Source organism: Macrobrachium rosenbergii, chromosome 51 (assembly GCF_040412425.1).
Source record: "Macrobrachium rosenbergii isolate ZJJX-2024 chromosome 51, ASM4041242v1, whole genome shotgun sequence".
Classification (NCBI taxonomy): Eukaryota; Metazoa; Arthropoda; class Malacostraca; order Decapoda; family Palaemonidae; genus Macrobrachium; species Macrobrachium rosenbergii.
This window is the reverse complement of record NC_089791.1, coordinates 23388120-23403387: the sequence shown is the minus strand read 5'-3', so window position 1 is coordinate 23403387 and position 15268 is coordinate 23388120. Positions and strand designations below refer to the sequence as shown.

The 15268-nt window shown below is 36.0% G+C and overlaps 1 protein-coding gene across 6 annotated transcripts in view; it reads right to left on the bottom strand.

The window, feature by feature from the left end:
* Positions 1 to 13953, bottom strand: part of LOC136833218 (collagen alpha-1(XVIII) chain-like) — a 665928-nt gene extending 651975 nt beyond the window's left edge. For 3 of the 6 annotated variants that reach the window (XM_067095082.1, XM_067095084.1, XM_067095085.1), the window contains exon 1: positions 13648 to 13937. In XM_067095082.1, coding sequence (XP_066951183.1) covers positions 13648 to 13655 — 8 coding nt within the window. In that variant the 5' untranslated portion in view covers positions 13656 to 13937. Of the gene's footprint in view, positions 1 to 13647 lie in introns of all 6 variants that reach the window. The other 3 variants (XM_067095081.1, XM_067095086.1, XM_067095083.1) reach the window with 3 other exon arrangements.
* Positions 13954 to 15268: the final 1315 nt, after the last annotated feature.

Here is a 15268-nt window from a genome sequence, read left to right as displayed (position 1 = left end):
TAATAATAATAATAATAATAATAATTATTATTATTATTATTATTATTATTATTATTATTTTTCTTTATCATCCGTCTTTCACAATTTATTCTCTATTTTTTATTTATTTTGTCAAACAAGGATTGCTTTATCTACTGGGGTGCTTCCTTCAAAAGACGAATATGTTGCTTCCCTAGGAGTTAGAAAACAATTGTTATTCCACCTCTATCCCTTTTCATTTTACTAGCAGTACATCGTCCTTTTCTTGCAAAATAAATGAAGCATCTTTTCATAACAACTGGATCTTCAAGTATTGCTCTCGTTGATGCTAAAGGTAAACTGACTACCACCCATACAAAGGGTTAAAGCGAGAAATATTGCATGGATACATTAATATGTACTTTTATTGCTTGTGGATGATCATCAACAGTTACGATACATGATGATCCCGGACAACTTTCTTTGTTATACACACATACACACAATTCAGACAACACAGTACATTTAAATCTCTAAGATGCCAACTCTGGACCACCTAATTATTTCATTTTAAGGAGAATCAGACAGAAAGAAAAATTATCATCCATTTTGGAAACTACATGAAACAAGTAAAAAATAAACTGAAGTTTTTTCGGCGGAATCGAGTTTTCTGTACAGCGTATAATGCTGTATGAAACTCTCAGCCACGGTCCATGAAACTCGCAGCAGCGGCCCATGAAACTTTCAGCCACGGCCCGGTGGTGGCATGTGCTGTTGGCAACTATAGCGGTGCCATACGCACGATCATGGCTAACTTTAACCTTAAATAGAATCAAAACTACTGAGGCTAGATGTTTGATGACTGGAGGGCGGATGATCTAATACCAATTTGCAGCCCTTTAGCTTCAGTAATATTCAAGATCTGAGGACGGACAAAAAGTGTGGACGGACAGACAAATAGCCATCTCAATAGTTTTCTTTTACAGAAAACTAAAAATAAAGACACATTCAGCAGCAATTAAATTCTTAGTTTTTTTTATGAAAAACGATATAAAAACGGCCATCTGAACGCCTCACATGATTTTGGAAGCAGGAAGGAGCCACAGAAAAAAGGACAGGCCAGAATATTCGAAATTCACATTCATGGTGTCCTCTAGAAAAAATGATGGCTACACAGGAAAAAACTTTCTGCCAACTCTTGGGTTTCTCCAGTACGTTTTCAGTTCTCAGGCACTGATTTCTAGACTAATGTTCAGAATATCTTGGATTCTAATAAGGGCGCTGCAGCACTGTCATTTTCAAGATATATCTACTGCCGCCTCTTTACCAAACATATTCTGCCATTTACATTTAGGAAACCGCAGAAAATCTGTTCTCTAAGTTTTTACTGAGAAATGTCAGTAACCGAACATAACTCATAAAAGTCGGATCTTTCCTAGACAGTGAACCCCAAGGGTTTTAACCGGGTATGTATCTACCTTTGCGGCGTGTTTAGTACAAGCCCGTTGGGGATTTCCGTAAAAACATGAACAAAAGACTGTAAATATTATAGAGATAATGACCCCCCAAGAAATATCAGTCCTAGATAACGACCCCCTAAAACCCCTTGGGGGTCACTATCTAGGAAAGCTCCTAAAAGTCACTAAGCTCACCTTAAGAACTGAATGCCTCTACACTATGTCTGCAGCTCACACAGACAAAACTTTACCAAGCAAAAGAACAATGTCTTCACTGATATGTTGCTCGGATAAAACGCGATGGATGTACTGAGAGAGAGCGAGAAAGAATTATTTTGTGCCCTTACAGAGATAATTATGAGGGTCCGACTTGCAGTTTGAGGAAGGAAAATTGAGCAGCATCCACTACATTAGCAAAACAAAACCTAACACAAAAACATAACAACACGACAGGAAATAGGTAGATAACGGTAATGGGGGAAGAAACGCTTTAGGGTAATTACAGGTAAATGTAATGCAATTATTGCAAAAGATCTTTACAGTGATAAAACTTAAAAGCAAAAGAATCCAATACGCGCCATCTGTCCTACTCCATACCACTTGCATTACAAGCACAAAAATAAATAACATGGCAACCGATTTTCACTAAATATTCTCCCCACATCCAAGATGGTATATCATATACATCAATAACTCAATAAAAAAAGTAAATAAAAACGGTTAATATGGCATCGCCGAAAGAAAACGCTGGACACTACCCCAGCGAAATCAGATAAACAGAAACATCACCTTGTGCAAGCAGAGCAAATTACACTGCAGGCGAGGATTTGCAATTACTCCTCGGCTCAAAGAGAAGCCGATTTTCGAGTTTTCTCGAAAAGGAACTGCCGAATACCCGGTAAACTTACCTTTGCAGCTGCGTCGTCTTCATTAATGCTAATTAGCGGCGGGATTTTTCAAAGACGGAAATTCGCAAGCTAAAAGTATGCTATGCTGCGGATGGAGTAGCTTCTGGGCATGACTCTCTCTCTCTCTCTCTCTCTCTCTCTCTCTCTCTCTCTCTCTCTCTCTCTCTCTCTCTCTCTCTCAAAGCTCAGTTACGTTCAACTACGATAAAGTTACGCGTCTAATTTGAAAGTTCAAAGACAGTATCCTTGTAAATACACACTCGTGTTCGCATACACAAATAAACCGATTAAAAAATAAATTCTAGAAGCCAGAGACACTATGTAGTAAAGTCATGCAGGGAAAGAGAAAAAAGACCTAAGAGTACCTTCTTTACTAAGTAAATTCAGTGAAATGTGCAATAAAAAGTGTCTTAAATTATGGAGAGAGAGAGAGAGAGAGAGAGAGAGAGAGAGAGAGAGAGAGAGAGAGAGAGAGAGAGAGAGAGAGTACATGTAAAGCAAATCACGGACAGAAACAGAGACTGAGAGAGGTAATAAAAAAGAATGATACATTACATCAAGGCAATCAATTGTATCTAACGCTGCAATACAAAGGGATAATTACCTTCGTTATTAGCGGAAAATTAGCGTGTAATTCGTTAACGAGACCCTTCTTTTATTAGCACGACTTAATTATTCTAGTTTACGATAACTAAAAGAAGACATTCGCAACGATTCACTACACCTGTTGACTCGGCGGAACAGAAGTTATCATGTATGAGACGGAAATGCAGCGTGTATGCCCTCCTGACCTTTTCATACGATGCCTTTACGCAACGTGCATACCCTGCCTTGGTGCTTTGAAAATAAGCAGAGTATCTTTCTTAATATTAACAGACTTGGGAAGATCATTATCTTACTAAAATCTTACAAACAGAAAAAAAAAATATTTTCTCAATAAAATCTTTGAACGTGGAACATTATTTTTATAATTATATACCTAACTGAATTCATATCTGGAATCATACTGTCAGGCTGAAACGTCATCTCGATGTGACCATATATAAAGATGAAGGCAGATGACTCGAATATAATGTACTTTCGTTTTCTCCCCGCAATGCTTGCAAACAGTTCAGTCAAATCAAGTGAATATCAAAATACTTCAGTTAGATACTGCCTTAAAAGAGCCTTGAAAGACAGTAAGAAAAGGAAAGCTACACAACTAAAAAACGACCAGTCATGATCTAAAGAAAAGTAGTTTGCTAAACTTTGAATGTAAGTAACGACAATAACTTAGGTCAATTTCATGAAGCCTGCAGGATATCACGAGAGAGAGAGAGAGAGAGAGAGAGAGAGAGAGAGAGAGAGAGAGAGAGAGAGAGAGAGAGAGAGAGAGAGAGAGATAAATATATATCACAAGGATTCCACTTTTACCAAAACGATGGCTGCCTACTAACAACGTTTCGTCGACAAATTGACCAATTCATCAGGCCGGATACGGATTCTAAAACGTCCTATGAATCTGTCCGGATATGGCCCATGAACGCGAAGACAAATTACTGGAATAGCATTCAAATGATAGCAAAAAACACTACACAACATAGAAAAACGTCATAGAGTCTAAACCACTTCGCACGTTCAACAATTCGGAAGAACCTCACGATTCATCAACAAATTTGGAGGGACTTTATAGCATTCGGTAAAAAGCAAAGTGATTGTGACGGACGTAAAACGCCGCGATAATCATCAATGCTTTTAAAAGATTTAAGACTCAGTTAAAAAATGTTGTCCGAGACCAAACGCCGCACCTACGAGAACAAAAAATAAAAAAGAAGAAAAAAGGAAAATACGACAGGGAACATTATTACGAATTTGGAAGTCCGTCTGGCCAGATATGCCGAGAGTCTAAAGCCTGCCAAATCTGTTAACACGGGCCGAACGTTTTCGACACGGGCCTGGTGGCTTACACTAGTCTATTGCTCGTGTTTCGCTTTATCAAAGTCAATATCTATCAAGCAGCGTCTCTCGCAGAGAGAGAGAGAGAGAGAGAGAGAGAGAGAGAGAGAGAGAGAGAGAGAGAGAGAATGTAAATGATATCCAAAGAATATCGAAAAATAAAGGTTAACTAACAAACTCAGGATCTGTAACCATGCAATTATATACATACATACATACATACACACACACACACACACATATATATATATATATAGCCTATATATATATATATATATATATATATATATATATATATATATATATATATATATATATATATATAAATGTGTATATATATAACCCTGAACGTTATGGCAGTTTCATTCCTTTCTATAACCTTAAGTTTTGATTTCTACACTAAAATAACGGCTTAACTAAAGAAAGATCACTAATTTTATCGATGACAGTATTGCAAAATCAAACTTGCTGCATTAGGACTGGCTAGTTCAAAGTATACCCTAATAGGAAACTGCTTTAAATAATTAATCAATCTTATCGTATGTCTCTCCTGTCCTCGTTCTTGCCAGCTTCCCAGAAGACGGGGGCAATGCGACAATTCCAAAATCTTCTCCCATGTATGCCCGCTACCAAACGTTGCATTGTAAAAATTACGGACACGCACACACACACATAAAGGACTGAATCAAATAAATCAATTGAACCTATACAAAAATTATATATACCATATAAACTTTGCAAAAAACTACATAAATTAAAAATAGTACATTTATAGCATCCATAAATAAGTAAATATTACTCGTGGATTTGCCATCAAAATAACAATTACAAAAAAGGATCTGATATATATTAAGAAAAAACATAAAACGTCATTAAAAATTCTGTCCCTCGTATTTTTGCACCTAAGCTCACCTACCTAATGCTTCTTTCTTTATAAATTCGAGTTGCAACTTACCTCGCTAAAATCTTAACTGCACGTATTCATTTAATACGTGCACGTGAGAAGTAATGATGCACAGTACGACAGCACCATCCAAAAACTAAAACGCCTGTCTCTCTCTCTCTCTCTTAAATAACGTACTGACGAGTATATGGCCACAGTTGTTGTCACACCATTTTAAGGTAGTCAATTGTTCAATCAACTTCATTCTCTCAAGCAACCTCGCCCGCAGACGCCCGCCCCCCCCAAAAAAAAAGACCCCGTTTACCACGTGATCCACCGTCCCATCAATCCAAAAGTATTTATAATCCCGCCATCAAGCCAAAATCCTGTTTAAGAGGAACACCATTGCAGCGTCACGGGCGGCAACTTAGCGCTGCGTACCACCTGGAATACAATTCTTACAATTCACACAATTCCCCCTTAGTTCCTCTCGGCGGGTGCTTCATGCAGTGACTACGCCCAAAAACCTGGTTAGCAACAGAACAGAGCAGAATATAGTATTTAGGCTAAAGGTCAAGCGCTAGGACCTCTGGGGTCATTCAGCGCTGAAACGGAAATTGACGGTAGGAAGGTTTGAAAGGTGTAACAGGAGGAAAACCTCGCAGTTGCACTATGAAACAACTGTTAGAAAGGGTGGAAAGTCAGACGGAAGAAAGAATAGAAACGGAGCCACAGTAAAAGGAATGAAAGAGGTTGCAGCTAAGGGCCGCAGGGACGCTGCAAAGACCTTTAAGTAATGCCTACAGGGGACCACGTAAGGTGCACTGACGGGCCTACCCCCCTGCCGGGCTGATTAGCAACTGCCGCTGGCACGTTAGCATTAACAGAGAGAAGTAATATTGATTATGAACATCACAGGTCAGGCGTTATCCACCAACTTCGACTTTTTGGTCAATTTTAGTTCGTCCAGTTGATGAGGCAGGTATGAGTAACAAATAATATTATTTTTAAACGAGTGGTCATTAATTTATTACCAGTAGCAAAAAACGTAAACAGCTGATTTTCTTATCCAGGCAAACTGATTTAGTACACGCGCATTCTTTTTTTAATCTTGGTCGACGAGGTAAGTCAATCAAATAACTATTCATTTACGCAAATTGTCTATTGACTGACTTCGGTAACACATTCATACACACAGGTGAAATCTGTCTTTTCCGATCTTTTTTCCACAGGGGGCAAATAAAAGGAACCTAAGGATCACTACTAAATCTACCGCGTAAGGTGAAGGGTGCACAACTCAGAACGAAGCAATTAATGGCAACTGCCCCTCTGTCAAGAATAGGAAAAACGTTGCACGTGATATCGACATAGTATGCTCGCCACTCTTGAAAACTTCAGCAGAATCAAACCGTAGCATTCCAATTATCGGAACTATCGACTGCAATCGAACACTACGCAACACAATACCGCCGTCGATTACGAGAAATTCCGAGAAATGTCAATGCTACGACCGACGATAAGAAGCACTTGCAGCTGGAGTAGGGATTAGGAACCTGATTGCATGGCAAATAATATGGCGTTACTCTCCAGTGGCCGGAACCATTAAGTACTCTGATTAATGGTGTTCCATTCTTTCAGGAATGTCGGAGCTGGATGGCGAACGAATGATTTATAAAGCTGAGAGATATAATTTGCAAGCATTGCGACGTTTATAACTTGAACGTTAGATGGAGCTGAATTCTAGCTAATTAAATGTAGTGTGGGATTATAATACGCAGGTTGGAAAGTTAGATTTTCAGTATGTTCCCATTAAAAGGGAAATACAAAAACAACACACCAAAATAAAGATTCTATGCTACATTTGAATGTTGTTTATATCAAACAATGATATATATTCGTTCTTACCGAGATTCTCCGATAAATTTTAAAAGTATCTTTCAGGTGCTCGTTAAAATCTCGTTATCTTGATTTAGTATTCTGTAAAAAAAAAAAAAAACTATTGTGACGGCTTTGTCTGTCCGTCTACACTTTATTCTGTCTGCACATTTTCTGTCCGCCCTCAGATCTTAAAAACCACTGAGGCTAGAGGGCTGCAAATTGCTATGTTGATCATCCACCCTCCAATCATCAACATACCAAATTGCAGCCCTCTAGCCTCAGTAGTTTTTATTTTATTTTTAAGATTAAGGTTAGCCATATCGTGCCTCTGGCAACGGTATAGGATACGCCACCACCGGGCCGTGTTGAAGTTTCATGAGCCGTGGCTCATACAGCATTATAACGCGACCACCGAAAGATAGATATATTTTCAGTGGCCTTGCTGTAGCGGCTGTACAGAAAACTCGAATGCGCCGAAGAAACTTCGGCGCATTTTTCACTTGTTTAATAACAGAGACACTATACCGTTAGCGTAATTCCCACGGTACCCAGACATTGTAAAATCGTTAAAATTTCAATACAATAGTAGAGACAGCAGAACACAAGCCCTGAAATTCAACTCAAGAAACGGGGGGAATAGCAATCAGATTATGAAAATCTTGATCACACAACTCACATCCAGCACAGTAAACAAGTGAACTTACCGGCTCAGTAAGGCGCTGGAAAATCTAATGAAACAATCCGTAAGATCTGGTTTTGAATTGAATTGAATTGAATATAGAATTTAAGCCAAAGGCCACACACTGGGACCTATGAGGTCATTCAGCGCTGAAATGGAAATTAACAGTAAAAGGTTTGAAAGGTGTAACAGGGGTAAAGCATCGCAGTTGCACTATGAATCAATTATTAGGAGAAGGTGGAAAGTAAGATGGAAGAAAGAGAATATGAAAGGAGGTACAGTAAAGGGAACGAAAGGGGTTGCAGCTAGGGGCCGAAGGCACACTGCAAAGAACCTTAAGTACTGCCTACACTGCACCGCATGAGGTGTACTGACGGCACTAACCCCCTACGGGGGAATAGGAAGATCAATCTTCGCAAAATTTTGTACAGTTAAACATATTAAATCTAGCAGACATGTTAATTTAATGTTGGAAAACACCATTAAACAATACTTACACTAGCAGAGTACAGGAGACTCAGCAGTCTGAGCGTATCTAAAATATAATTTGGTTTCGGCTAATCAACAGATAACTAAATGGAGAGTCTGCGTAATTCACATCACCATATTGCTATGTAGTCAGCATTTCCGTGTTGACTACTCAGTTAAAATGGTAAAATACTCAGCTCTCGAAAAAAAGACATTTCATAGGAAAATTTAAATATTCTGATAATCAAATGACCTTTACTAAAATAAATACTAAACACTGTCAACAGGTTATTTGAAAAATGACACATTTCACTTCGTAAATAAATGACAAACAGATCCATGTCAGTTATCCAAATATCTGCAAATATATAAAATGAAATGGAAATGACAGTCACTCAAATTAACACTGTAGATCAAAATGTAACATTAAGTCAGTTTAAAAAGTAGGTCTATGACCAAGTTAAGTTAAGTATACCTTAGTTTAACCAGACCACTGAGCTGATTATTAGCTCCCCTAGGGCTGGCCCGAAGGATTAGACTTATTTTACGTGGCTAAGAACCAACTGGTTACCTAGCAACGGGACCTACAGCTTATTGTGGAATCCGAACCACATTATACCGAGAAATGAATTTCTATCACCAGAAATAAATTCCTCTAATTCGTCACTGGCCGGCCGGAGACTTGAACTCGGGCCTAGCAATGTGCTAGCCGAGAACTCTACCGACTCGTCCAACGAGGAACTTAGGTCTAACACAAGGTCAATCATTCAGAAAATGACTGAAAATCAAGCTGAAATCAGTCGATCAGCTATATATTAAATAAGAATTGAAAATCCAAAGGTCTTGGTAAACCATCCAAAAATATTTGAATAATTAGAATTTAAGGTTAATTCATTCGGACACTACACTTGATAAGGTCAAATCCAATATAAAAAATAACCTAAGGTCAAAAGATCAAAGTCAGTCATTCAAACAACTAATCGATGCAGTGGAATAAAACGAGAATATAATTCACACAGGGTTATAATTTGGAACAGGAGACAGGATTTGCATTTAACGTCAAATACATAAAATCAGTTTCTTCTCATTTTTCATGGAGACAGTTTAGTAACTGTCGTATTCTTGATTTCTAGTTTTAGGGAAATGAAGAACTATAAAGTCACAGAAATCTTATTTAAACATCTACTTTCAACTTTTAAGCATTTCATACCCGAATTCAAAATATCTTTTCAATAAAATCTACTTTTAGGGAAATGAAAAATTATAGGGTCACAGAAATCTTGTTTAAACATCTTTCAACTATTAAGCACTTTCATACCCGATTTCAAAATATCTTCTCATTAGAAAAGCAAGATCACTCGCTCAATCAAATGTTAACTTGGTCTCACTGATGATTATAAATAATCTAACTCAAAAGTCGAAATCAGTATTTCAATGGAGAACTCACACTTAAAAATTGAAAGCCATAAATAAATGTAAATATTCAATCACTCGGATTCTCTAAACTGGCATATGGATCTATTAGTTTGCTCCAATAGTAATTTAATCTACCAACTGGCTCCACTTTGGGGATTTGAACCGCTGACAAGTAAAACACCAAGCGAAATCTTTATCCACCCCGTGATTAAGTGGATAACGCTCTGGCCTGTGTTTCAATGGTCGGCAGCTTAAAACCCCGAGGAAGAGCATATTGTTAGCATCCTGCTTATCGATAACGCGAGCTCGCGGGTGGGCAGAGAGATTAAAGGTAAACAAATTAGGTTTACTCTTACCAAATAAAGAATTCAAGGTCAAGGTCAGCTGTTCGATAAGGTAGCAAACTCCGCTCGCAACGACGTAAACATTCAAATATTAACTACTAGTATCTTGCTTCTATTCAAGACTGACAGATTTATGGAGGATGTTTTACAGTCTGCTCGGCATCGATAGCCTGTTGTTGTTGTTCTGACGTAATTTTCTTTTATTATAAAAAATCAATGATGAAAAATCCAAAAGCAAGCCTATATCACTGGATGAATGTTCATATGGAGATATGTTCAGCAATCATACAGAAGTTATTTACCTGTATCAATTCTAAGACTCTACGGATCTAGCACTGAAATCTCCAGCTAACTTGAAACCAGTGACAGAAATGATAACTTGTAATATAAACTTTTAAAAAGTTCAACTTTAAACCACTGACAGAACTTATAACTTGAAATATAAAATAAAAAAAATCTAACTTTAAATCATTGACACAAGTAATAATTTGAAATATAATTTACGTAAAAAAAATCAAGTAAGTTATTTTTTGCAATTAAATCTTAGCGACTCAGTTAGCATCTACAAAAACCAGAGAGAATAACCAAACTCACTACATGAAATCTATCCACTTTAAATCAATAACACGACTAAAAATATTCGTCTTTATCGTTCGTCATGACAGACCATACGCGGATGACTGCATGAAGGGCCATAAATGTCCTCGGGACCTTTGGCCTATTGCGACTAAAATGAGATTTGCTATAAAAGTCTAATGCAGTTTACAAGTTCGTGTCAGTGGCTGGCTAATTAAAAGAATATGAGAAAAATACGAAATAGCAAAAATAGGAGGTTAAATTATCACCCAACACTCATGTGCTGCGTTCTGATTCCATAAAAAAAAACTGTTGAGTTCTGAAACTTCATATTATTAGAATGTCAGAGAAGAAAATATTTAAAGAGCTGAGACGTTTCATGAGTCAAACAAGTAAAAATGCGCCGAAGTTTCTTCGGCGCAATCGAGTTTTCTGTACAGCCGTAAAGCGTATAATCAAGGCCACCGAAAATAGCTCTACTTTTCGGTGGTCTCAGTAATGCTGTATGAGCCGCGGGCCATGAAACTCTCAGACGACTGTGGTGGCCTGTGTTGTCACGTTGCCAGAAGCACGATTATTGCTAACTTTAACCTTAAATAAAATAAAAACTACAGAGGTTAGAGGGCTGCAATTTGGTATGTGTGATGATTGGCGGGTGGATGATCAACATAACAATTTGCAGCCCTCTAGCCTCAGTAGTTTTTAAGATCTGAGGGCGGACAGAAAAAGTGCGGATAGTAAAAAGTGCGGACGGACAGACAAAGCCGGCACAATAGTTTTCTTTTATAGAAAAATAAAACTGAATTATCGAAATCCATATGTTTCACTAATGTTAGGAGGAATATAAAGACGGCGGTGTGATGATGGTTTATTTTAAACATAATTGGGTTAACGCCAGGACATAAATATGAATGATCAGCAAATGCCAAATGTTTAATTTAAAACACTCATAAAGCTGAAAAGCTGTTCTAGCAAATGCATAATTTCTCTCAGGTTTCAGAAATGCGTATACGAACAAACTTATTACGGGCTGCTCTACGAGCAAGAGCCCGTGCTAGCATGAAGCCAGCTTAAAAGAAAACAACGAGAACAAACTTTCAGTCTTGTCTTAAGCTGTTGTTGTAAAGGTCTTAAGCACAAAAAAATCTTTGAATAAACCCAGACTGAAAGCTTGTTTTTCCGATAAACATAAATCTTGTTACATACACAGAGACATTATTATTATTATTATTATTATTATTATTATTATTATTATTATTATTATTATTATTAATTTGATTGATTGCTTCTACAATGCCATTCAGTTTAAAGTATTCTTTTTTTCTATTCTTTTGATGGTGTCTTTAACTTCTTCTTCTTCTTTATTATTATTATTATTATTATTATTATTATTATTATTATTATTATTATTATTATTATTATTATTATTATTATAATTATTATTATTATTACATAAGTTAAAGAGCCATGAACCTCTTGGCCAACCTAAAGAACACGATGGTCATATTATGAAATAAATAGAAAATAAGAGCAAAATAAATTTTAAAAAAATAATAAACTAATAAAACATACCGCCCTAATGAGTTCTCACGGGGTCATGTAAGGTCATTTCCACACTATGACGTGTCTCATGACGCGCGTATCATCCTGTTTTGAGGGGAGCGACGTCTTGTGCATGAATGCAGGCAAAAATCTTTTCGCAAAATCTGTCTGCAGACTGAATGTTAATGGGAGTGACGTGTATTTTTTTTTTTCCCCGGTCGTCATTGATTATAAAAGTCCTGTCTAACGTTATTTAGTTTTCTTTCTCAGTTTGCGTTATTCACCTTTTTATTTATCAATTTGTTAAATTATTTCTTCTTTTCTAATAACTGAACTCTTCTTTCTGTATTTCCTATTACCTTCTGTAACTTCTTTCCAATGAACACCATATTCTTCGGAATCCCCTGTGGGCTTGTTTCATATGAATAGGGTTCATCTTCTGAATAATAATAATAATAATAATAATAATAATAATAATAATAATAATAATAATAATAATAATAATAATAATAATAATATTTTTGAATCTTGACTCATGGACTTCGGTTGCTATAAAATCATGTTATCGTGTCGTTATCTCTTTCCCGTGACAGATAATTTACTTGGCAATGGCATTATCATAATAAACGAAACTGTGCTCGTTACCTCACGTACTTTGGTGCCCAATGGGACACTTTGTTCTACAATTGTCAACATGAACTTTACTGAGGGTTTTATTTACTTATTATTATATTTTTTTATTACAGGGTTTATTTACTTATTATATTTTTTTTATTGCAGAGTTTTGCTTTGACGCAAGACTTGATTCATCGCTCTTCTCAATGACTCACCTCCTCTTCCGGGAAAATCACTAATTCGTTCTTGAAAATTTATAGCTTCAATGGGTAACGTAAGAAAAACGGTCAGAAAAGGAGAAAAACATAATTATGTAAAAATCTGTTGTTTCATGACCCGAGTTAATGTCGTAATCAATAGCTTCAAACTGATATAAAAAAAAAAAAAGACCGCAATCTACAGTAGTTGGTCAAGGTGACTGTTAAAACACAGACGACCAAAGAATAAACAAAAATTTCTAACAAACAATGTTTCTTTCTTGTAGTAAAAACTTTTTCTATCAGACTCAGTTTCACTGTAACTCTCTCTCTCTCTCTCTCTCTCTCTATATATATATATATATATATATATATATATATATATATATATATATATTTATGTATATACATATGTATATATTTATATATATACATATCATATATTAAATATATATGTATATATCCACAAACATGACATATAAATATGTCTGTATTTGTAATAAAATATTATTCTAAAATTATCAATTATTATCAACAGTGATGACATAACAGACGCGACCCGCGTCTTTTATCCAATACACGAGTTGACTGTACACCGTGTACGAAAAGACATTAATATCCAACTAAACTCCAAAAATTATAAAAATAAACCCTTCGACTCAAAAAGCAAAATCATCAAGGGACCTTAAATATTATCTAAACAGGACACTAAAAAAAAGAAACTTATCAAACGACATTAAAAAAAAAAGGCTATAATCAGTACAAAGCCATGCTGGAGAACAACCTCATACCTCATCATGCTGAAGAGTTGGCTAGCGAATCTACTCCACTGGAAGAAGCCCGAGAAGCAACGATCGGAGTGGGACTGGAGGTGGGAGACTCATGGGGACATCGTTCAGGTGGGATTAATCAAGTCGAAGGTGTCGCTCAGTCAAGGCGTTCCTGAGAGGCCGCGGAGCACAACCGCTCACACTCACTACCTGATTCACACTGAGACTGACCCGAGAGAGTCGGTTTACCCTGTTACAGACAGTGTCAAGGCTGTTCGTCCTTAACCCCGCCTACTCAGACACCTCTTTTTCTTTTTCTTCTCCTTTTTTTTTTACCTTATCGTCGGGGAGAAGCGAGGGCTCTTCCTTCCGCATGCTGCCTCTCTATTATCGGAAAAATAGTCGACAGATTGGATACAAAAGGCATTTCGCATTTCATTGACACTACAAGGATCGCGTGTCTGGCAGCGTCAATTCGTCAAAAAGTTGATAATTACATCTAACGCTACGAGCTTTTGATATATGTGTGTGTATGTATATATATATATATATATATATATATATATATATATATATATATATATATATATATATATATATATAAATGTACATTATTACTACACAAAATACCCACATACGCACAGGAACTATAATTTTATATGTACGATTCTGAATGCTCAAAATTAACACAAAAAGCCTGCCATTACAACGTGCATGTATTTATACGTGTCCTGTGACTACTTACTCATGAGTGACGGTAAATATATATACATATATATATGCATATATATATTATATATACAGGTGTATATATATATAAACTAACAAAACTGTATCATAAACCTGTTTGTGTTGCCTAAGGCTGTATGAATTTAATTTCGATTAAACACTGCGAAAAGTGCATATGTACGTACCATACATAATGGTGTAAACACACGAACATTAAAACTCTCTCTCTCTCTCTCTCTCTCTCTCTCTCTCTCTCTCTCTCTCTCTCTCTCTCTCTCTCTATATATATATATATATATATATATATATATATATATATATTATATATATATATATATAGATAGATAGATAGATAGATAATAAACATATAGATATATATACATATAAACATATATTTATATATATATATATATATATATATATATACATATATATAATGTATACATATACAGTTGTGCATAAAATACTATCTAAAGTTTAAAAGCGAAGCTGTTATAAAATCCTTAATAACTAAAAAAAAATACACAAGCAGTATTGCTGCTGATCGTACAAAACCGAAATGGGGAAAAACATGATGGAAAATTTGTGACAGTTTCAACAACATTACTTGGGCAATCATAATTAAAACTGCTCCACAAAAGTTATAAGCATAAAAAATACTGTATTATTCACAAGCTGGATTTCAGAAAGTGACATAACAAAGTGGAGCATTTAATTTAAACTACTAAAATAAAAGCGTGATTAATTTTTTGTACCTAAGTAAAGAAAGCCGCATTTAACTTGTGTATGCTATGGTAAATAAATTATGAAGTGATGTCGGTAAAAATGTTAAAAATTCAAAACTAACCAGAATGCTTTTGTCAAATAAAAACTTGTCGTAATTAGGTTTTCCGTTTTCATGGAATTCCCAGCA